This window comes from Phalacrocorax carbo, chromosome 2 (genome assembly GCF_963921805.1).
Source record: "Phalacrocorax carbo chromosome 2, bPhaCar2.1, whole genome shotgun sequence".
In the NCBI taxonomy this organism is placed as follows: Eukaryota; Metazoa; Chordata; class Aves; order Suliformes; family Phalacrocoracidae; genus Phalacrocorax; species Phalacrocorax carbo.
In genome coordinates, this window is record NC_087514.1 from 154,951,814 (window position 1) to 154,976,484 (window position 24,671).

General features: G+C 37.6%; 1 protein-coding gene across 1 annotated transcript in view; it reads left to right on the forward strand.

Annotated features, from left to right (window-relative positions):
* The window catches only part of LOC135312194 (uncharacterized), an 80,352-nt gene extending 63,022 nt beyond the window's left edge, over window positions 1-17,330 (forward strand). Inside the window, exons 4-5 of the mRNA XM_064445328.1 lie at window positions 15,696-15,826; window positions 16,510-17,330. Coding sequence (XP_064301398.1) covers window positions 15,696-15,826; window positions 16,510-16,702 — 324 coding nt within the window. The 3' untranslated portion in view covers window positions 16,703-17,330. The remainder of the gene's footprint in view (window positions 1-15,695; window positions 15,827-16,509) is intronic.
* Window positions 17,331-24,671: the final 7,341 nt, after the last annotated feature.

The window sequence follows — 24,671 nt, forward strand, 5'->3', positions numbered from 1 at the left end:
TAACAATCTGCTTACCCAAATTGCAAACTGGGTGTTCTGCAGACTGCTGGAGGTTAGAAAACTCAAGCAAACAAAGAAAATGCAACATTTTTGCTAATGAACAGCCCAAAATCTCAAACATTGGTTGTGCATTGCTCTCTCTTTCTTTTTCTTCTTATTCTCCTTTACTGGTCTATATTTCATTTGCTTTTCCTTCAGATTTAGGCATTTTACAGCCGTTATATTTATTTTATATTTTATTTTATGGATTTCTAATGTTGGTCTTAAATTGGATCAGACCCTTTACTTGACCAAATTTTGAAACTAAATCCAGACCAATGCTGGATTGATGTAAATATTCAGCACCAACTTTCTAGGCTTATATTTAGATATAATCCTGTGTGTTTAACCAGTGGCATTTTCAACTGTTTCTGCCATACGTACACAAAACTGCCAATCTGAGATGTATGTAAATAACTAGTCAATTGTGTAGAAAGCAGAGAGTACAGTGTAGACACCTTGTCTGGATCCAATCTATGAAAGAAATGAGGGATATTTTTCTTAAAAATAAGTAGTATTTTCTCTCAAAACACTATTATATGTCTTCTTATGTATATATCTAGACTTAACCTTTCAGAAGAGAGATATTTTGAAACTTCCTCTAAGGGCTATGGTAAAAGACCTTTAAAGAGTTTTGTTCCTGTCTTTCAACTCAGCTGCCTATACTTACACCTCTGCCACACGGTGTGTCTCTGTAAGAGAGCTGGCAGATAGCAGTACATGTGTGTGCCTCAGGACCTTTCCACTCTGGCTTCATAGTAGCAAAGACCATTGATAAAGGTGGGATTGAAGACATCTGACTTTGTGCTAGAGCTCCTGCAGCTCAGGTACATATTTTCTTCTGACAACTCTGAAATTAGGGTAGTGTCCTCCAGGATAGCTTTGGAACAGACGTGGATGGTAATTTCTTAAACTGTTGCAACAGCAGTCACTAGAGCTCATCTTCCATGTTATTAAATATTAATTATATACATATATACACAGAGATATGCGTATGGAGTTAATTCATCCCTTGTATGATGCTGTATGTTTAAAAGACAAAGAAGCAGTGTTGATTTTCTGTTTCTAATAAATCAACATCTTTGTCCTTGGAGACAGCTATTTTGTATATTATATTAGAATCAAACATTGTTTATAGTTGCATTTTTTTATTTCACTCAGGTAGATATCCATTTGCATGAAAGAATTTAGATTTTTATGTGCCATGGTTTTTAGCTTGGATAGTTAATTTTTTTCACTGTAGCTGGCATAGTGCAGTGCTTTGGACTTGTTATGAGAATAATGTTGATAACACACTGATGTTTTAGTTGTTGCTGGGTAGTGCTTGTACTAGTCAAGGACTTTTCAGCCTCCCATGCTCTGCCGGGTGCACAAGAAGCCAGGAAAGGAGGGGGCACAGCCAAGACAGCTGATCCAAACCGGCCAAAGGGATATTCCATATATGATGTCTTGCCCAGTATATTCACTGGGGGGAGCTGGCCGGGGGAAGCAGCGATCACGCTCAGGGACTGGAGGTGACAGTCGGCGGGTGGTAAGTGGTTGCATCGTGCTGTTTGGGTTTTTACCCTCCTCCCAAGGTTTTACCTCTCTCTCCCTTTCTCATTATTTTCCATTTCATTACATTATTGTTGTTATTGTTATTATTATTATTACTATTACTGTTTTATTTTAATTATTAAACTGTTCTTATCTCAACCCACAAGTTTTCATATTTTGGCACTTCCGATTCGCTCCCCCATCCCACAGGGGTCCAGGAGTGAGCAAGCAGATGCGTGTTGTTTACTTGCTGACTGGGGCTAAACCATAACATTATGTCATACCAATTATATATACATAAACAAATTGTGAATAAAACAGGCAGCTAGCTCAAAAATGTGTCCACCTATGGCTAAGCAAGTACTGTTTGTAACAATACCTATTGTTCTGTGTGTGCCTATCATGGGTGCAGGTGCTTTCAAGGGGAAAAAAATTTTGATGACATAAGTAGCAAGATAGAATATTAATATGACCCTCTGATGCTCTTAGCTTTTTTATTTTTTCTTCAAAACAATTCTTTTCAGAATAACCAAGTTCACTTAATTATGTTTGTAAAATATTTTCATGTTGCTGTCCATACTGGATAATTTTGAAAGCGAATATTATGAGTTAAATGGTGTGAAAAAGTACTAAATGTTTTATAAACAGAAGACAGGGAAAAGAAATTTTATTCTTTTCCTGGTTTAATAAGAATTGTACCAAATAATTAAAAGAAGAAATTGGTAGTAGCAGATTTGCTCTTCTTGCCATCTTCTATATAGCAGAGACATTCCTGTACTGCTTTCTCACTACTTTTGTCTGTTTGAAGAGCTGATACAGAACAATTTGTTTTGTTTAGATTTTTTTTTTGAAACCAGCTTTGGTAGTTTCATCATTATATGATACTGCACAACATCTAAACCACTTTTTGATTTAACAGTCCCTTTTCATTAATGAGTCTTTTTTTCCTTTATTTTGTATTTTTATCTGAACATTTTAAATTTTCTTTAAATGTTCAAGTAAATGAGGGGCTGATAAAGCCACTGACAGATAAGCAGAAGGAAGGCAAGACCCATTAGTGGGTTAGACAGTGCTGTTTCAATTCTTTCCCGCCTTGCAAACGCCCATCTCTGCTAGTCGTGGGCCTCCCTTAAACTGACCATTTCTGATTCATGCATGGAAGAATCTCCTGCAATAAACCAATATACAGATAAACTATTTCTATGCATTTAACTGTTATAGTGCCAATTCTTCCTTCAGTTTTTATGCTGTATTTTGTTGTGTCAACAAATACATACAGGGTTTATAGGATTTCTGACCCCTGAGGTTGCCCTGTACAGTGGTGTATTGTTATAGTTATTTTCCCTAAATAAACTTTCCTAGGAAGCAGCTAGATGGTACATGAAGATTTCTTGACAACAGAGTGTCAAAGAGGAGCCTCCTTCTGCCTAACGTTGCCTTTTCATGAACTAGTTGTTGCACCCAAGTAAAAATCTGCTAACAGAACATTGTGTGAATGTCACTTGTGGGTTTTCCTGACTTAGGCTGGTTGAGCCTACCTGATGTTGTGTTGTGCCATATGGTCATAACAGTCCAATCTCTCTGCTGCTTCATTCCATAACGTAGATATTTCCGTGGTAAATATCATTCAGGTGTCCAAAACTCCATTGGACAGCTGGGCTTTCATAATATTGATTCACAAAGGACCTAGTATTAGGAGTGCACAGATAGGGTTCTACCACTGAAACATGATTAAATAGATCTTCTGTGCCCTCTTTGTAAAGTAGGTAATCAAAGAGTGAGTCTGGAGGCAAAACTTGGTTAGCTTGATGAATAAGGATGGAAGAAGGAAGGACAACAGAGGACAAGGAGTTACAATTTGATCCAGTATCCCTAAGAGGAATGTCATGGTCCTCTGTCAGTCACAGGTCCAATAGAAGTAGAGGGTTCTTGACCCTGATACTTGATTTTTTGGAAGCAAAAGGATCTAATGAATTAGTTACCATAAGCCCTTGGTGCTTTTAGATATTTTTTTTTCCTTCAAAACATTCTATTTGTTTTCAGAACAGTTCATTTTATGTTCTACTTGGTATTCAAATATCAGATTGTAGAAAGCATTGCTTTAATTGCAAGACTAGTTGATTCACAAGGCTCTGACTCTGATATCATTTTCCACTTGTTCATGATACTAAGACATTGCCAGGACAGCTAAGATAGATTCTGAACTATGTAGTTGTTCAAACTGAATAAGCACTTTGGCAAAAATGTTCACTTTAGATATTTTTCCTTGCATGACCTCTCTTTCTTAGTTCTCTTCATTTTTCTTGTTGACAGAGCTTTGTCACCTAGGAGCATGGAATAAATTAAATTGTTGGCCAACATTCAAGCCAACAAATTGAAGCTCATACTAGGTATGAAGAGTACTGAAGACCACCTATCAAACGTACCTCATTATTGATAACAACAGCACAGCCTAAACCTAAATTAAGAAGAGACTTTAAAACTAGCAACATCACTTGAATGAAACAACTTTTATTGTTTTCTGTTTGGTTGCTCAAGTCAGCAAGGTTGCACAAGGTAGTTTAACACAAAGTAGGTACCCCTGGTGAAATCCTGCTGACACCTTTGATCATAATCCCACAGCTTTCAAGTGGCAATTTAGCCCAGAAGTCTATGAAATAAAATGTGCTGTAGCTTTCCCCTGTAGCAGAAAGTGACAGTATTCTTAAAAGTTGCAACAGTTTACTGGCCTTATTGTACTTCTTGGGTGGTGTACCAGCTTACCCCAAGTATAGTGGGTGGTTTTTTGTACCTGATAGATGATTAATCAGGAAGCACAGCATACAAATAAAGATTTTCTTAGACTTCCATTGCCAGGGGGGAAAGCATGTAGTGGGGCTGCAGCACTGTTACAAACCTCCCAAGAAGTAATTTTTAATCTAGTTCTTCGTTTTTACAAGCTACTGTGATCTGATCAGTTCCCCAGACTAGGGATTTTTTTCTTCTCTTTTTTCCCCTCTTCACTAGACAGATGCATCAACAAACAGTAGGAGGGCTGGCTCATCTCCACTGATAATAGCATGCAGGATAATTTTGCCATGTGACTCACTTTCTTCTTTGACTCTAAAAGACATTTGAAAAAAAGAGTGGCATTAATTTAAATAGATTTCCCATAAACAGGATTTACTAAAAAAGATAAAATCCTTGCTTTAATCTCATCTTTAAAAAGTACAGAAAAGAAAAAGCCTACTATGATGTTCCAGCATTTTAAAATGTTATTGAAGAATGAAAATATTCTCTTAGTGAGTAAATGGAACATATTTGGGGAAATGTATTTGCAGTGAAGAATTTTTACCTCCATGCACATCACTGCTTTTTAGTCTGTAAAGGAAACATAATGCTTTTTGCTACCTCCTGCTCTTTTATAGCTAGACCCTCTTCTAACCTTGACCAGGGTCATGGCATGGAATGAATTGATAAGACATACTTCTTTTAGGATTAAATAACAATGAGGCTGACAGAGCCTAGAGGGGTTTGCAGTCCTAATGGAGAGTTTATCAGCACTGTTATGGAGGAAAAACAATATGACTTGGATTAGTTGCTCCCTATGTACCGGTCACACAAGACAAATGTACCCAGCAGGGTAATTAATGTGGTCTCCCAACATTTTAAAGAACACCAAATGTGTTAAGTATGTGAAACAGAGAAGTATTCTTAGCTGATTCTTAGTGGAATACGTGTTACTCCACTTTCTGAGCTCCCTTTCTTTGCTGTTCTTTTGTTAATCTGTGCAGGTTCTCCTACAATCCAGTGGATTCTGCTACATTTGCTGTGGTATGGGAACCTTCATTCAGCTTCCCTTCCAGCAGCCTGGCTCCAAACTGAGTATCTTATTGTGTGTGACATAAACAGTTTGTCGGAAATACATTTCACATATATTTGAGGAGGTCAGTAGGACACTTGACCCCATTTCTAGTGTTGGAAAAAAAAAGAGAAAGTGTAAGATCTGACTGGCACTCCACATGTCAGAAGATTTTGCTGTAAATGGAAAGCAAAATCTTGAACACAGATAGTGCAAGTAGCTACATGGAACTCTGTGCTTTTGGTGCCTATCTATTTTATTCTCAAAATGCTTAGGCCACTCTGAGTTGCACTCTAGAAACAAGCTCAGGAATAGACCCAATGTAGTTTTCTCCACCAGCAGCATAGGTTTCTGATTACAGTTAATTTCACTATCTCCACATATCATATCACATTTCAAACAAAAACAAAAACAAAAGACAACCTAAAAACTGTGGCCAAAAATATTTAATGAGTCAGAATAATCTGTCTGTAGAGGAATCTTCATGAATCACCATGTTATAGGGTTACCTGTCTGTGATCTCTCTCTCCTGACTTGTGTCCATGCATTGCCTTGCAGAGCAGCAGTTAGTGCAGGCCAAAACCAAGTCAGGAAGCATGCTAGCAGTTTAAAACTACTGATGATGTCCTGTCCATGCATTAGCTTGTGTTCTGGTCTTGTTCAGTTTACTGGTGTAGATGGAGCCTACAGATTTTGCTTTCCTTGCCTTATGCTGTTGTCTTCCTAAAGATGCCGTTCAGACTTGGTGCTCAGGGCCTTTTACAGAGCAGAGAGAGAAGAATATAGCCTTTAGACCAAAGGGTAGGGATGTGCTGGAGATAGTTCTGTTCTGCACATAGTCAGTAAAACCAGATGTAAAATGATACCTTTGGCTATATCACATTTAAAACTTGCCTTCAGAAAATTTAACCTGCTAACTACTTACTAGTGAAGATCTTGAACCTGTATAATAAATTGAAGTCTACCAACAAAAAGTTTTCTTCTATTAGTTTTTCACAGAGCATGGAGAAATATTTCATAAATCTTACCCAAGAAGGAGTGTATACCAGCAGCTGGATTTAATCATGGGTGGTGTTAGCATCCATGGAATCCTATATCCAGGTACCTGCAGAACTTTGCAGTCCAAATATGATACTAATTGCATTTATATGTCTATAAGGGTGAATGTTGCTGTGATCTGGGGACCTGACTTCTGCCATCTTCTTCTCAAACACTCATTGATTTCTTAAAAATCCAAACATAGTGCTACAAGCAATCACCCCACTATTATTCTGCCTAGGAAAACAGATTAATGGCTGAAGAACGTAAAATTTATAAAGTATATTTTCTTTCACACTTAGATGACTTGATTCTGTTCCAAACCTTCAATCTTTCCTTTGTTTTATGTTATTTACTTCACTTGCTCATGAACTGTTTTTCAAGTGAGAGACTAGGACACTCTCTATTTCAGTGAGAATGTGACGTCTGGTATTTTTATTTGCTGGGTAGTCTTGTCTTCACTGTAAGAGCACACACATACTCAGTCTCCCACATTTCCTTTGGTTCCAGTTCTCAGTGTATTATTTATACAACTTTGTAGTAGGTTATAAACCTGTGGAATCCTGATTCTCATTTTTTTTAGCATGTGTTTTTAACGACACCAACATCCTGAGAACTTTTTATGATCCATTTTTGTACCTATTATTTAAATTAGGGTTTTTTTTTCTGTTAGCCATAAGTAATCATTTCTTCCCTCTTCCTTCTTCACCAGCTGCAACAGTGCCTTATTTTATGTTCCAAGACTTCTTTTGGTTTGCATGTATGTTTTTGGTAACACACATGTAACTGTATGTCACAGCTTAGCCTAAATTTTCAAATGTAGATAACAAAAAGAAGGGACCCGTACTGGTGATTAGTATCACCTCCAAATTCTAGACAACTGTGTTTTAAAAATAGGTCCTTTTAAAGAATTTTTCCTTGCATGTCCTTGCTGTAACAAATGGCTGTCTCTGAGTTTCATTATGTGATGTAGGTGACTTGTGAGCATCCAATCTAATAGCCTTGACCTAGAATTTTCTCAGATCTTAGGAGGTAAAAAATGTCACTGCTTAGTTGGATAACTAAAACTGATTCTTTTCTTCAGATAAATAAGTAATCATCTTTTGACTTCTGAGTTGTAAAAGTTTAAGTGTAATGTGACTATTTATTCGAGATATTATTAACTGGCTTTTGTGGTGGGAACTGGAGCATGCCAGGTATAGGAGCATAACACCACCAAGAGCCAGGGGAATACACCATAATGGTATATATTAATTTTGATTTTATGCACTGTATATTACTTTTTTTTAGAAGCAACATACCTGTTAATTTCATAAAACTCAGATCCCCACTCTAAATGCCTGTGAACAGTTTTCTTTTAACAACTATCTTAGAGCTACTTGTGCCCTTACCTATTATTTAGATTGCAATTTCAATACACGACAATGAAACTGTTCTCTAGCAATCTGTGAAATTAAGAGTGTGTTTTTACTGGTGGACTTTTCAGCAGACCGATCTAAATCCTATCGAGCTTGTTAGGAATACTTCCTTTATTCTTACCCAGGATAGAACTGCAGCCTGAAAGGAATTTATTATTGAAAAAGGAATTACCTGTATAACATGTTTGTAATAAACTGTAACATAGGATTAATTTTAGTGATTCTCATTAATTTATTATAAAATTCCTAGCTTTGCCACAGATATCTTTTGCATCCTTGAACAAATCATTCACACTGCCTACTTTATTCCCTATCTGTTAAATGGGGAAAGGACTTCCTTTGATCCATTTTTATAACATCTTGTTTATTAATGCTTCACATCCTTCAGGTCCATGATGTATTTATACAAGACCTAGAGTAATAGACCTTCACTGATAATTGTGGCTTCCACACACATTCGTAACTGAAATATATAAGAGAAGCAACAGGTCTATTCTCTAGCCTAGATTGCTTTGCAATATAGTAACCCCTTTTCTTACATGCCTATCATATAACTGAAAATGATGAGCCTTTCCAAATACTTCCACTCATAGATTTCAGTGGGTTAGATGACTGGCTAAGATCTTTACAAGCCCTTCCACAGACGATGTATCTCTTTCATTTAATTTTCCAGACATGTACATTCTATGGTGATAAACTCGTAACCAAGATTAAATTACTTGAGCTTGACTGAGTAAAGTCACAGTTCTACCTTTTCTAGGAACTCCAGAGCTCCCAGGATTTCTGCATACTCAGTTTTCATTAATTCTAATATAGCTGTTCGTGTTAATGCGGTTTTGCTGACCACTTCCTGAAGAACTTGATCACTCACCTACTTCTTTATTTTCTGTCATGGTATTTTTCACGGAACTGTGCTTAATAACATAAAGTAAATCTTCAGTGCCTTTCCCTTTTTCTCCTGACCTGCAAATGGATTGGGTGAGCGTGTAGGATGTATATTTTCATTGATCTTTCCTCTCGTAGGTCTTGCAGTGTAATCTTTGAAATAAAAACATGGAGGTTAATATATGGTGATGGGCAATTCTCTTTTAGGGTGAATTTAACAATGTGTTTTGGCTGATCTAACAGCTCATTCCTGTGCTAGTGCCTGGCTACTGCAGGTCTTATTGTTTTCCAAGCAAGAGTAGGAGGAACATCTTGGCCAACAATATGTAGTTGTGGCCACAACACTAAAACTGTTATCTTTGGTTTATTTGAAGTCTCACCCTAAAGGCTGACGACTGTTGATACAGAAGTCATTCTTTCTATTCAAATGATTGCCCGTGATGAAGCTGAAATATGTGAATATGAGTAAAAGACGTTTTTTGCTTTCTCTCAGTGTCTGGTGGGTAAATAGACATACATTTCCCAATATAATAAATATAACAGTGCTTTTTGGAAGAGGTATGAGCTCAAATCAAAAGCAAATTATTTCCTTCACTCTAACTAGTCAGGTATTTATTGTTTGTCATAAATATAACAAGTTCCTAGTTCAACAGCAATTAGCAATATGTTTAAGGTTTCTGTTGCTCGGAACTGTCAGTGGTTTAGTGATATTTAGTCATCTGTTTATGATATTTTCCTAGAGAAAAAAGATTTAGACAACAGCTTGACTGCTTTGTAGAATAGGGCCTATCCACCACAATCAAGTAAAAGTAATGCAGTGACTGTGCCTCTTAAAGAAAGCTTTGTTAAACACTGAGATGGTGTCTGGTCAGAGTTCAAAAATATTCACCCTTTTAATGTCAGTATGTAAAATACTTTCTCAGTGACTTGCCAATTAGTGATGAAAGTTAATTTTGAATTGTTTTATGAGTGAGTGAGAAGGAAAAATTATTTTAAACATTTAAGGTAGTACTGATTGTTAGAGCTAATTCTTTGCTAATTTTCATCTACATTTTCATAAAAATCCCTTAATATTCTGCATTTTTGACTTGTGTTTCTGAGGGATATTAGTGATGCATCTGAACAAACAAATGGAATGAATACTGGTGGGTAATCTAATAAACAGAATTTTTAAAACACCATGATTTTTTCTAGTTCTTATGAAACAGAAATAAAGATAGGTATGGTAAAAAATGAAAAGAACAGAACTGTGTATCATCTTTGTATCCCTGATTAGCTGGAAAGAAGTCATATTGTGTTTTGTCTGTTTTCTTGAGGAAGCCAGACCTAAATAAGAGGTTATTCTATTCGTTAAGATTTTTGTGTGTGTGTATGTGTGTATAAAGCTTCTAAGTTTTTTTTTATTTTTTTTTTTTTAATTTCAGCTGTGCATGAAGTTAGAAAAGGTGCCAAAATGTATCTTTGCTATCTTTACAGTTAAGGAAATAAATGTTGTGGAGGAGTTGCAGTGCTCCCTACTTCCATCAGAGGGTACTATAAACATGCCTAAAACTTGCTTTTTTGGCCTCACCTGCAAGGAAATGGATGTGTCTTTCAGTTTGGAATTTCCTGATTTTTTTCAATGTTTATAAATCCTGTGTACCATCAGATATGTTTGCCATGCTGAAAACATGAGGGGTTTATGTAGCCTCATTAAAAACATTTGAAACAAGTTTAGCAAACACTCTCTTTTCCTTGTAAATATTCGCTGGATATTCCCTTTTAAAAAGGAGTCTTGTTCTAAAACTTCTGTGTGTAAAATGCCAAAGTGGATGGAGGTAAAAAATGTTCCTTATGTACAAAACATCTTACGCATCTTGGCAGTCAAAATTTACTTTCTTCCTCTGTAGATACAGAAGGCAATTCTGTGAGCAGAGACAGAACTTGAGAAGCTGAAGCGGTATACTCAATATATCTTGTACAAACATGTTTTATAGAAAAGCAGCAGTCACCTACCAGTGAGTGGCTGCCCTTAGGAGAGATGCTCTTCAGTATGTGAGCCGCTGGGCCATGGGTGCTGCTTTTGCGCCGGCGCTGCACTGCCCAGGGGAGCGGGTACTCTGGTATGCTTCAAAGAGTTGTTTGGGTTCAGCAACCTGGGTCGCTTTTCTCTGTACTTATTTTCACATTACTTTCCCAGTGGCTTTTTATTCGCGTGACTACTTGAGGTCAGGTAATTTTCCATGTGGACAGTGGCCGTTTGTACACCAAAGGCATTATTCATGTGCAAGGACACATTTAATATTTGTTTTCTCTCTTGTTTTTAATGACAAACATTGTTCTGATTACAGTTTGTCATCCAGGCACAAAGCAGTGGTGATGCCATGCACCTTTGATGACCACAAATAAGAAGTCACAAGAAGTGAGCTGTTAATGAACAATGCATGGGAGAGATGTGTTCCCAGGGCTCCGGCAGGCAGGGCCTGTCCCAGACCCAGCCAGGATCAGGGCAGTGGGTGGGCAGCGGGGGCAGCCCCAGCCCTGGGTGTCGGGCATCTCCTGTGGGACAGGGCTGGGCCAGCCCAGCTGGGACATTGGTTCAGCTCAGCAGGGCCCATGGCCAGGCAGGGCAGGGCTGTGGGGAGCTTGAGACCAACAGCAGGGACTGACAGCCCTGGGGGGCTGAAATGGGGTCCTGGGTGGGGTGGGGGAGGCCCCAGGGGCTGGGCAGGGACAGGGACACCCGTGGGTTCCTTCAGCCCTGACAGCCCAGCAGCAAATAAATTCATACATTCTGGTACAGCAAGGGCTAAGCCAAAATAGGAAGGTAGCTTGAGGAAGCATGTTTGAGATGGTCCCTGAAAGTACAGTTCGGACCTTCTCTCATCTCCAACGTTCATCCTGTCCTTGGGCAGCAGTGTCCACTCTGGCTGGGCTGTGTTGGCAGCTTGCAAACAGGCTGATGCTCAGTAGTAAAATAAATACAGTTTTAGGATCCAAGATTAACACACATAACGTGCATGAGCATGGTAAGAGTTACGTTTATTTATTCAGAGTGGTTAATAAGAAAATGTTTACTTTTTGTCAGAAGAATGTGGGTGAGACTAAGTGTAGTAGTCTGTCCACGCTATTATAGGTCTGTGGCAAATCAGGTACTATTTGTTGTTCCATAATGAACATAAAATGAGCATAAACTCTGGTTTTCTGTGGTCTGGCTAATTTAACAGAAACAGTCTTCTGCCCACTCTTGACTGAGATAAAATCTGCACCCATTTGTGATTCCGTATCAAAAACCCCCCGGATTAGAGATCATTCACTGTAAGTTGTCAATCATTGGACCAGGCTGCCCAGGGAAGTGGTTGAGTCACTGTCCCTGCAGGTGTTTAAAAGACGTGTAGATGTGGTGCTTAGGGACACGGTTTTGTGGTGGATTTGACAGTGCTACGTTAACGGTTGGACCTGATGATCTTAAAGGTCTTTTCCAATGATTCTATGATTCTGTGTCAAGCCTTCGGATTGTAACATAGATATTCTTATAACATTGTCCTCTGCTAATAATCCATTGTAGTGGGACCATTTTTAGGGTAAGGTGTTATTTGGCTTATGGGTATTGGAATCGGCAGACAGTGATCAAACTGTATTTGCATGGTTCATGAAAAATGGAAAACTTCCTGGATAGGTTATGGAAAACAAATTCGATCAGACAAGAAATCTATTAGCAGGAAGTAGTGACTCAGTCTGATTTTATTCATATTTTAAAAGCATACGTTCAGGTCTTATTTTCATTAACTTCATATACACTACATGTGGTTTATGCACAACCATGCCAACAACCATTTACGGTCTCCTTTAAGCAAAACTAAAGCTTATACACCTCTGCTGATTATATAAGGGGAAGTTTATTTTAGAACACATTTTTCTGCATATATGGTCACCATGAATTTGGGACAGCCGCTCTGAAGTAAGCTGATCCACATATTCCCTGGATACTTCCCAATTCCTGTGTACCTGATTGCTGAAATAAAGGAGAGCCTGCTTCCACAAACTAATCCTGCACCTCGTTCTCAACAAAGCATCGCACCCCATTTTTCTGAAACTGTACACATATTTCTTCTAAGCCCACCAGTTGTCCTCCTGCATAAAATTCGCATCCTCAGAAACCTATATAATTTGACTACTAATTTCATAGGGTCGTAGGTTATGAGTTATGGAGTGTATGCAAGAAAAAGCAATAGTGTTTGTTGATCATCCTGATGTTGAGATGATGAAATAAAGTCATTCCAACCATCTTGCTACTTCCAACCCCACAAACATGTATTGTACTTTAGCCCTTTCCAGTATGTTTTCCATCCCTGGATTTGACCAAAATCATTCAAATAATGTGGAAAAGGACTTGCTGCTGACTCATTGACTACTTACATATTCTGAATTATTAAATTGTCAAAATATTTGTTTAGATCTGAAAACTAACATCTTTTTATAGCTGGAACATGTTTATTTCCAAAATACTGCCTGTGAATGTATCACAGGTTTAAAAATGTACAAGGCAGGCAAAATGTGTAAAACAATTTCACTTTCAATATATAGTTTATGTATATATATATATAACTATATAAAAAAAATAATATATGTGCACATATATATGTTAGGCAATTTTTTTTTAAAATGTAGGTAAGACTATTTACTGTGGTGAAGTCGTGCTTGGGAATGACTTATTAAATGTAAGCAAAATCAGAATCTGGTTCATCTGAAAAAAACCCGAGGCCTGACTATTTTTGCTTAGTATAGATTTTTAAACTGTAGAGATAAAGGAAAATGTGGTATAAAACCCTACCAAATCTCAATATGTGAGCATTAGAAGCATTGGCACTGACTGTCTTTTTACTCTTCATATCTGAGTGTACTGAACTTAGTATAGTATAGAATTCTCTGTGCTATATTCTGATTCTGCTGACGTAAATAACAAAACTCCCATTGTACTCAGTGGTACAGGATTAGTCCCTCTGTTTTTCACTGGGGCAGGGGCTTTTTCCTTACTATTATTGTATCTTCATGTAAATATAGCAGCATTACTGAAAGCCTGAAGCTTCATGCCATTGCTTTGCTCATCTTCTTAAATTCAGTGCCACATGGCAGATTTCCTTGGAGCCTTATCTCTCAAGCCAAAAAGAAAAGCATGATCACAATAGTCAGCTTGGCTTTTCTTCTCATCTCTATATGCACTTCAGTGCAGGAGAAGTTCAGACACCACAGAGCTTCAAATGGTTTCTTTCAAAGGCATTAAGAAAAGAAAGGGAAACAAATATTGAGCTATTACAAAGAAGTTTTCAGCCAGTGCATGTTTATTAAGCTTACTTTATTCTATCCAGCATATTCAAAGACATCTGATTAAACTGTCCCAAGTAAAAAGGACAAAGCTTTCTTCAATCTGTGCAGTACAGATAAATAATTTTGTGAAAGATTTGTATCATCTCTCAGGCTCTGTACTGGAGGCTTGTTGAGACATTTCAATCAGGCTATGCACGTTGCCAAATGCAGTCCTGTTCAGAACATGCTAAAATATTGTATCTGGCTAACTGGAGATAGAAAACATTGTTTCTAATCACTATATGACATACTTTGCAATTCTTATAGATACTAAGTTGTATTTCTGGCTTCACATGTATTTTCAGTGAAATTAGTGGAACACAAAAATAAGGGTGGACCAATATAGCAGCAGAAATTGCTGTATGGCACAGCACACGACGACCTCATTGTGACCCTTGTTTGGGTATCCTACTTTAATCTTTATATTCTCTAATGTTTTAGCAGTGTGATAACTTACTTTTATTTACAGTTAGCCAATAGTTTTGGAAGGGACTATTCAAAGGCAAAAGGAAATATTGAGTAACATCATATTCATTAAAATGGAAACAGAACAGGATTTTTTTCAGCCAGGTTCTTAGCTGTAAGTCCCCCTGATGTCAACATCTGACACTATCTGAGGATCTGTTCTTTTATCTTCATGATTTATTTCTCTTTTTTTTCAATAAATAAATCTCTTCTATACAAGAAAAGTTGATTCTTATTGAGTTAGGGAATTTAACTGCTCCTTTTTTCCACTATGCTTCATTATGAAAATCAATAGGGACAATCCCTTTTTGTTTCTTTGTCTGCTTACACTTTCTTTTAAAATAGTGATTAGTGAACAAAGATTGTGACATTCAAACTATGTGACTAAACCGAACAGTACTGTTACTTCCAATCTCTACTTCTTCTCTATTCATAAAGTTCATCTTTATTTGCGGTCATCTAAGAGGCCAGATAAATAATTTAGCTTCAGTTTTATGCAAGCCAGTATTGCCACCATAGTTATACATCATGCTCTTCTGCTTTGGAGATCAAGACTTAGAGGAAGTTTCAAGAGGAGACTGGAACATTACATCTACAATAATAAAAGAAAGCTTACTGTAATCACCTCTGAAAAATGAAGTTAATGATTCTTTTGATAATACTTTTCCTATTTTGAAATAACACATAGGATGGAACCTCCGCCACTGAGTTTAGGAAACATCCACGTACATTAATGAAGGGGGTACTTTGTGTGTACATATGTATCAATCAACACCCACATGAATCTGCAACTAAGAGTTTTGACGAGCAAAAAAACCCCTTACTAATAAGTATTTTAAAACTGTCAATTATTTAATTTCTTTCCATGAGTTCTCTTTTCTGTATTTTCCATTTCTAAGCATTGTCCTTTCCTCCTGCTGTTTACACCAGTGATTACTGATAAACGTAATGGCTACTTCCCTGCTTCGTCCACTTTAATCACACTGATTGGCCATCTCTCCTTGAGTGTCTCTGCATGAGTATCAATAGCATCATGCCTCTTGCAATGAATTTGTGACCGGCAGCGCAGCCTGTGGAAATCAGCTTTCTCATTTGTGATATTTCCTTTTCATTCTGTTTGTTAATAGACCAAAACGGTTCCCAAAAATGTTGTCACCCACTGCTGTCTTCACTGGAGGAGAGACAAAGTGAATCCCACTGAAGGGAAGATTATTCTGATGATGATGTCTTCACTGAAGAATAATTACTTTAAACTGTGGTAAGTGGATCCCAAATCCACAGCCTCCTTTTGCTCCTTCTGAGTCAGCACTACCTGTGGCTGTGACTCTCCTCCACTGCCACTAGTTAATATGGCTTGCAGCAATATGAGTGAGCACAACACAGTTTATGGCTGATTCAAGCTCACAGAGGCAGCAGCTATCAGGCTGTGTTGTTCCCTGTATACATGCAAATGCCTCTTTAACTCGAGGTGACCACATTTTTCTAACCCTTTCATCCTGTCTCTAGGAGACAAAAAATAAAATTAATTAAAGTGCGTTTTATTGTGCATTTGGGAAAATGATGGGCCTTTGTAGCTCTGGGTCAGCAGTCTCTGATTTCATATTTGCATGAGGCTAATAAAGAAAACAAGACAATTGCTATAATACCCTCTGCAGACAAGATTTCTGTAACTGATGGCACAACCTTCATGACCGCAATGCTGCAATACATTAACTTACCACTGGGAGTGTTACTTACCTCTTTTGTGACAGTTTTGGGAGACTTAATGTTAAACTGCTTTGTACACACCTATGTAGTAATGGTCAATAAAAAAAGTGATGATTCCATTTGGAATTGTTTTTAATCAGAATTTCTCTATGGGTTTTTATTTTGTGAAAAGGTGTAACCAGCTTCTTTTTGTCTTTTTGTATTATTTAATAATTGATTATTTTTCCCCAGAAGCAGAAACCCTGGCAGCTCCAGAGCGCAAACTGTGATTGGAACATTCCCGGTGGTAGAAGGGGGGAATGTTCCACTGATCTTCCCTTGCAGAAGCAATCTGGCTAATTTTAAAGTCTGTTTCAGAACTGTGCCTTACAGCACCCCAAACATCATTCATTTTAGAAGAATAGTGCTTCACAAATGCAATTATTAATTATCATGCTGAGTTAATGTAATAATTGTTCAGCATTTGGGGATTGTGACAACACTCCATAAAGCTATATTGTTTATAATAACTGTATTGCTTTGCAAAGCGGATAAGGTATTTGAGGGGGAATGGTTCTTTGAATAGATAGTTAAAACTGTCTGGAAAGGAATTGTGTTATTTCAATATTCATAGAGAAATTACAGTTGTTTCATTAGCAAGGGGGAGAATCTGTGGAAGACTACTGTTCTTATTAAATGATGATAATATGCGTGGCCTTATGGGAAGCCAGAATACAGTGACTTTGTCACAGCATTCTAGGTGTTAAATTCAAAGATGCTGAGTGCCATAAATAATTGAAATATTTGTAAAAATGATCTGCTCATATGGGGAGTTTTTTTCAAAATTTTTGCTTAATTTCATGTAAAAAATTTAACTTTCAATTGGAAGTCCAAAATTAAACTGATTTCCTTTTTCCTTTTAGCCATCTGGCAATTGAAGAGGTTGCTATTGTTTTCTGTTTGTTGAGTTTCTTGACGTTGCAGCTCTATTGCAGCAGGCCTGTACAGCCATAGTGAGGCTCTCAAGAATGAGGGTGCCTTCCCTCTGACTCCATCCTCCTCACTCACATCTCTTCCTGCAGATTCCTTAAGTTGAAGGTGCCAGGCTTGCAGATGGGGGACAAAGGGTCCAGCTCTAGGCACTCCTATCCACTTGCTGGACTCCCTGGCTTTCTACCTTCACTAGCACTCACGTTCATACAGATATAAAAGGATCCATGCAAGAAGGGAACAGCTTCTATCATTCAGTGGGCTCATCTGCTGGTTGAATAAGTGAATTCCTTGGCAAACTATATAAATGTGAGAAATGTAACTTGTATGCTTCCTAGATGATGTCCTTTCACCTTAGTATTCCTGAAGATACATAGTCACTTTATAAGTCCAAGCATAGACTGTATCATTAACATCTTCTAATTCTCCTCTGCCAAATAAAGCTCCAGTTTGTACAATACAATTTGTAATCTGGGTTGTAGAAACTGCTCAATTCTTTTCAATTTAATGTTCAAGCAGCAGATCGTGACAAGCTTTTACTTGAATGCCCAGATGAGAAATGCAAACCTTGTGTGTGGGATGCTCATTTACTCTCATGTTAGACATTGTTGACTTTCTCGCATCCAAGAGCCTTTTCCTCACTGTCGTCCAAAGCACTTGCAGTGCTGCAGACAGAGTCACCGAGTGCCGACTTCCTCCTGGATGCGCTGGCCAGCAAGAATGGGCCAGCTGAACAGGGGACAAGCAGACCGTCAGAGCGCATGGTCGTCCTGGTGCTGAGCTTGTACAAAGATGGATTATACCACATTCTGCAAAACCCCCTTATTAAAGCAGTAGCCAAACCAGTTTGGCATTTGGGGTTCTTTCTTGCTCCCAGCAAAGTCAATTGGAGCTCTGCAGCAGACTTCAATGAGAAAAGGATAAGGCATTAAATAACATGCTGAACAGCTTTTGTGTTACTTGAAAGGAATCCAGGCAGACCTTTGCCAGCGTGATTGTGAATAGGGTACTTTTCCAGAAGAGTTTGGAGGGCCTCAGGCTTGGCCAAAGGAGTACAAATCAGTTCAAACCTAAAATTGTGCTAAGTTTTCCAAAACGTAAATGACAGACAACAAAAAAGCATGAGAAACATGGAAGCTATAATTCCAGTTAACATCTGAGCAGAGTACAAAAGAGAGATGCAGCTGGTTAAATGAACTTTTTTCTAAAGAAACTTCAGTTGTAATTTTTTTTTTCATATTGAATTTTAAAAATAGTCTCCACTTTACCCTTTAAGTGAACTGGAAAAGAACAAATGACAATAGCATAGTAATTTGGGGGCCAATTTTCCTTAAATACATGTTCTATTAGATATTGAACCCTTTTGATATTTGGAAGCTTCAGGATTCAGTTCTCTGAAAGAAGCTGAATAAATTGAGGAATTCTGACAATACGGTTTGGCCTAATAGCTACTTGATCATGATTCCTCAGTGGGTCCCACTGTTCTGACTGATTGGAAGGCTCTCAGTTGCATACAATAATGCTGAAATGCCAGTCAAACTGCCCTGGGTAGGGTTATGCATGCATTGTCGTTGTTAAGCCCTATTGTCAGGGTCTTTGTAATCTGGCTGTAAAATCATTCTTAGCTGAGGGTACGTATACAAGTCTGGAAGCACATCCACTTGACTATTTTTGCATATTTTTGAAATCACTTATTCTCTTTTGCCACCTTTTCTTTTTTTTTAGTCCTTTTTTCTTTTATCAAGAAGAAAAATTAAAATCTTTCTCCCCAAAATTCTAATATTGAAAGTTGTGATGAGGTGGGTTTTTTTCAGGGAAATCCATTTTTTCTTCTGGTGCTGCTGCCAGACGAACCCTCACCAAAGGGTGCTTTTAGTCTTTCCTCCTAAAGAAATGTCTTGAGAGCACTTAGGGGCTTCTGTCATGTTTGAGGCCACTCTCAGCCAGACCTTTCAGAATATGTTTGCAGTTGATATGCCTGTGGCATTTCCCTGATGTTGGTTGCAAACTAGTTAGGACCCACTTCTTCACTGACTCCACTCAAATAGTGCAGTATTGCAAGAGTTATTCCATTGAAATAATTTTGCATTGTTAGTATAGTAATATATGAGAAAGGGACTGTAGCAGATTATTCTAGAAATAACTGAAATTTAGCAAAGACAAATTTGAAGTTGTGGTGTAGTTTTTCTTGCATATTTAAAGCTTTTATTTTGTAAGAACTGAGGATTTCATACACTGCTTGCCTGTCATTATCTAACTGCATTCAATATTGGGCCTTTTTCTCCGCAGAAGGGAAGGAGAAGAGAGTTTCTTATAAAGTGTGTTCTGTATATGAGCAAGCACAGGCAGATCTCAAAAAATCAACTCAAAAAAAGCACACCACTCCTCCCCCTTTCTCCCTGTATTGGTTTCATGTTAATTTTGCTCTCTTCCTTTCTTTATCCAGTACTTGTACTTGTGCTTGTACTGTGCTTGTACTTGTACTGTGTTCCACTAGCTGATTTGGGAATATTATTCAAACAGTATTACAGAACAATTTCTATCCTTTCACATTGATCTTGTGATTATATTAGATATTAAGGTTCCATTTAAAAATTATTTAAAGACATTTTACTAAAAAGGTCATTGGAAACCAAAAATTCAGCAGTTTGATTAAAGCAATATTTACAGTGATTCTAAAAATAGCCTTTTGATTGTTGATTACCTGTCATACAAAGATGAATCAGTTATTAACCTGTTACCTTACAAAGTATGGATAGGTATTCTTTTTAACTGTGGCAAAATTATGCTAGAAAATAATAAAACTTGTTTTGTTTGCAGATGACAGCATTCGTCATTTCCCTCAACACTGCCAACAACAGAGTTACGTAGACACAGGGTCAGAAAGCCCTTGCTCATTATATTCAAAGTCTTTTTGTCTTGACAACTCCAGGGCAGGTCCTTGTCCCAAGAGACCGAGACACACCTCTGTTGTGGGTCAGGCACATGGAAGAACTTAAATGTTAGGTAGGTTTTGGTGCCAGGATCCGCGACCCAGAGCGGGTGCTGAGCATGTGGGCTGCTGCTCCCCGGCACGACCTTTTCTTCTAGGAAGGTGGTAGAGTGCCTTGTCTCTGTTACAGTGTGCATGCAATGATGTAGGAAAAGCAAATGTAGTACTGTTCAGTGTCAGCTTGCAGTCACTTCACTTTCCCTTGCATTTCTTACCCACCACTCAGCTTTCCTCCCCTCCTCTTAGTGCAGCTCTACAGAGTAGCAGAAAACTGCTTCTGACTACCATGTTCTCAGCCTGCCTTTATAACCACACCGGGTCCATGCTGATTCTGTAAGTCAGGTGAACGTGTCTTGCAGTCAGCCTGAGGATGTCTGCGTGCCTGTGATACAGCATGATTAGCAGCCTCTGGAGATCACCACCTGAAAACCAGACATGTTACAAATCGGAGACCTTCGTGGGAGAAGTCAGAGAAATTTATGCAGTACCTGCTGGCAATGTGCCTGGCTTCAGCTAAAGATATTGATTGTTAGGTGCATTAATTTTAGGAAGCAGATTTTCTCTGGGTGTTTTTTTTTTTTTCTCCCCAAGAGCCAATACACAGCTGTGAAATCATTTAACTAACTTAACTAAGGTTATTTGACAAGGAGAAGAGTTGTATTAATATAAAGAAATGTGTCTTGGTTTAACTGCCTTCCTCTTTCAAACAACACTGTTATGATCAAATGGAATGATCCTGAAACATAGTTATTGCTAGCTTAGCACTCCCACAGAGGAAAGGTGTGAGGGAAAGTAGTGCAAATATCTTAAATTGGCTCAGTATTAGCAAGAAAACCTCTTCTCTCAGGCTGTTGTATTTCTTAGTGGTTTTTTTCTTCCAAGTCCTTTCTACAGGCTTTGTTGCTCATTTTTGTTTCTTAAAGTTGTCAGTCTCTCCCCTTTCACACTTTCCTCAGTTAGACATTTTTCTTCTCAAACTAACACTTCCTTTCAATATTGACTTTGCAAGAAATTTATAACTTCCAGGAGAGAGGACCGTCCTTTTGGTGGTCTCTGCAGGCCCTAAACAGTTCTGAGTGGTACAGCTTAAATGGTACCTCAAAATGACAATGAAAATAAAATATAAGAATAATTATACTGTTAGAACAAAGCAGATAGCAAAACAGAAGCTAGAGTTCAAATCCCCTTGAAAGCAGATTGAGTTTAGATGGGTGCATATATATTGGCATGCTAAGGTGGCAGTAATGCCTCCTGTAGCACTGTTTGGTGCAGCTTATGCTCTCCAGGACAAATGACAACTCAGAAGCTTCACAGAGGCACAACACTACTTTTTCCTCCCAACATTGTGGCTGCATCCAGCTTTTAATCCATGTGTCCAAAGCCACCTTTTGTTCAGTATTTTGATTTTGATTTAGATTAAAATCTAGAAATGGTTACAGTTCTACTCTGACGCTGTAGAAATCCCTGCATATTTGCATAATGTCAGCTCTATCAAATCTTTAACCTTTAACTTCACTGTTTTACAACTGTCCTGAATCTGAATATCTGCTTCTTCAACCTAGTTCAGAATGTCATAAAATGAGCAGGATGATTTTCTGATATATTTCTTTTATGAATTCATCTACAACTCATAGTATCTGGGTGCAAAGAATAGACTTTGAATGTACAAGAAATATACTTCGGTGTGTTGTTCATGCCCTTGGGGTTTCCACTATTGAAATTTGTCCCTTTCTTATCCTGCCCCTTCCCCTTTTCCAATTGTTTTCTAACCTGTTTAGCTTATTTCTAAAAATAAATAAATAAAATAATATTCTACTGTCATGGAAATACCTAAGAGACGGGACTCTTAGATATGGGTTATATTATCAGACTCATAAAATGGCACTTGATAAAGTGTCACATAAAAGACTTACCAGAAAGTAAAGATTTATGAATTACATGGAAAAAGAAGTGATATAAAAATGCAGTAGAGAAGAGAGACGGGGGAGATATGATTTGTCATTGAGACTGACAGTCAAAAAATAATAGTCCTGATTCTTGTAGTGAGTAGTGATATCCTCTGAGACTCACTTTTACAACTAGTTGCCTGCTATATTCAGTACAGCTTATTTATGGAAATGGGGGGAGGAGCAGCCTTGTAACAGACCTTTGGAATATTCCAAAGAAAGAGAGGAGTATCCTGAATGATAAAATCTTGTTCCATGTGATGCTGTTGAAACAGCCAAATGACCAGGTGTTGACTTCAAGCTCATCTTCTTCGGTAGCTCATTCGTGGGTTCTTACACAACTACCTCGTGGCAGCAATATGTAGAGTTCAAGGAGTTCAAGGTAGTTAATTACTATAGTGTAGCTAATGAAGCATAGTGAAAAAATGCCAAAGGGCCAGTTGCAAACCTAGGTAAAAACAATGACCAAGTATGAGAGCCAAAAATCCTCACAGATTAAAGAGAACTGAAGACAGCCACAAAACATCTTGTGTTAGGAAAAAAATCAACAAGTCTAAATTTTTCATAAAATATTTCTCACTGATATTCTTGTAGTTTTATTTCTGCAAAATTAAATTATTTTATCATCTTCTTCTTGGGAATAAAGTAGAGAATGTTCTACATTTTCCTCTTCTTCAGGCTTCTATGGACTTAATATTGCAATCTGTCCGTGCTATATACTAATTAATTAATTATATTGGAACTGGAGCCTTGTTTTCAATATTGCCACACATTATATAACTAAAATGTCCTAAACGGTGAATGCAAACATTTGAAGAAGTAATGGCATTAAATTAAGAAAGGAAAAATTGCTTTAGCTAGAGTCAACGAAGGTCTTCAGTCTATTGCAGACTAAAGTTCTAAAAGCTTGTGACCAAGCAAGAGTAGAAATTGTGTTTTGCAGTGTGAAAGGAAGTGGCCTTGGATGCATATGTAACGCCACCCCAACAGAGAATATACAAAAATTACGTTTTCATTTAAAAAATCTTTGTGCTTTCCTGTAAAATTCCTGTAAGATTTCATATAAGAATTCCAAGGGAATAAACAAATGCTTTTTGCAAATGTGGACTGTGCATGTGTTAAGGCCAACATCAATCTGATGTCCTTGGCCTTGGATATGAATATGATTGGCAAACTCTCTGCAGTATACCTAGTGCCTCTCAAGAAACAACAAAATAGCTCAAGTTCCAGTCTACAGCTGTTGGAGAATTGAACGCACATTCTTCTGCAGAAGTCTCCAAACTCTCAAGTACTCAATAATTATTTACAAATCCTTCTTAATGAAAAAGAATTAATAACCTTGAAAAATGCAAAAAGGATATGTAGAAAATAAGTAATAACACACTCCTTATCCAGATAGTTTTACAATTGTTCATTTAATTCCCTTCCCATTTTACAGGAAAGAATGTCCCATAATGTATCCTTTCTACTCTTTGAGGTAAAAGGAGCAACGGTTTCACATGAATAGTGAGATTGTACAATTTGGATATCTGTTCTTCAAATATCTGTCAAATTTCCCCAGAAGGACCAATGCCTTACTAAGCTTTGGAGTTAAGGGGTTGATAGAAAGGTCCACAAGTTTCCATTCGGCTCTATTCATGTCCTTTACATCTGTTTTCAGGAAAGAGTCCCTTACACCAATAGAAGGGATCGTTGAGTAATGTACATCTCTTGGAAAATTTCCTTTTTTTGCACATTATTCTTTCATCTCTTCCTCAAGGTTCCCTGAGAAAATCTCTACCATCCAAAAGCCCTACTTTATGCAAGCTTATAAGGTTCTCTTAAGAGTCACTAGATACAGTGCAGGTAGGCTACAGTTGAATGCAAGGCTAGAGTACCCACTTTTTGCATCTCACTGATAAAGGAAGAAGACAGATATTTTTAGTTAATTTCTTTGCTTATTTTTCCAAGTGTAACTTCTCTATGGCTATTAATAGCAGCCCGGGGTTAACCCTGATGAAATTTTGCTGTTTGTTTTTTCAAGGGCCTAAAACTCTACTAGAAAGAGAGATTAAAAAAAAAGGATTGATTTTTGCTCTTTACCCTTATGTACTATATACGCAGGCTTTTGCTTTTGTAGCAGTATAAAAAAAATGCGAACAAACAAAAAAAACCTCAACCCTCCAGAAAACACCCTGTACTATAGAATATTTATGTTCAGAAAATCCAGGCTGGCCATTTTAAATATATGAGAAAATCTGGAAGTTCCCTAGTTCAGTAAGATCATCAGGCAGAAAAAAAGTCACAAGCAAAAAAGAGCAATGATGTTGACAAAGAAATATTGTGAACATTTAATGGCAGTTCCAGTAGCTGCACAGCGTATTGTAGTTAAATAGTTTTGTCAGCTGCTCTTCTTGTAACCATTGGCCATGCCATAGTTCTGTATAAACCTTTGTGGGAGATAGAATCAGCTTTAATGAAATTTGAGTAGCTGACATATTAGGCAATGT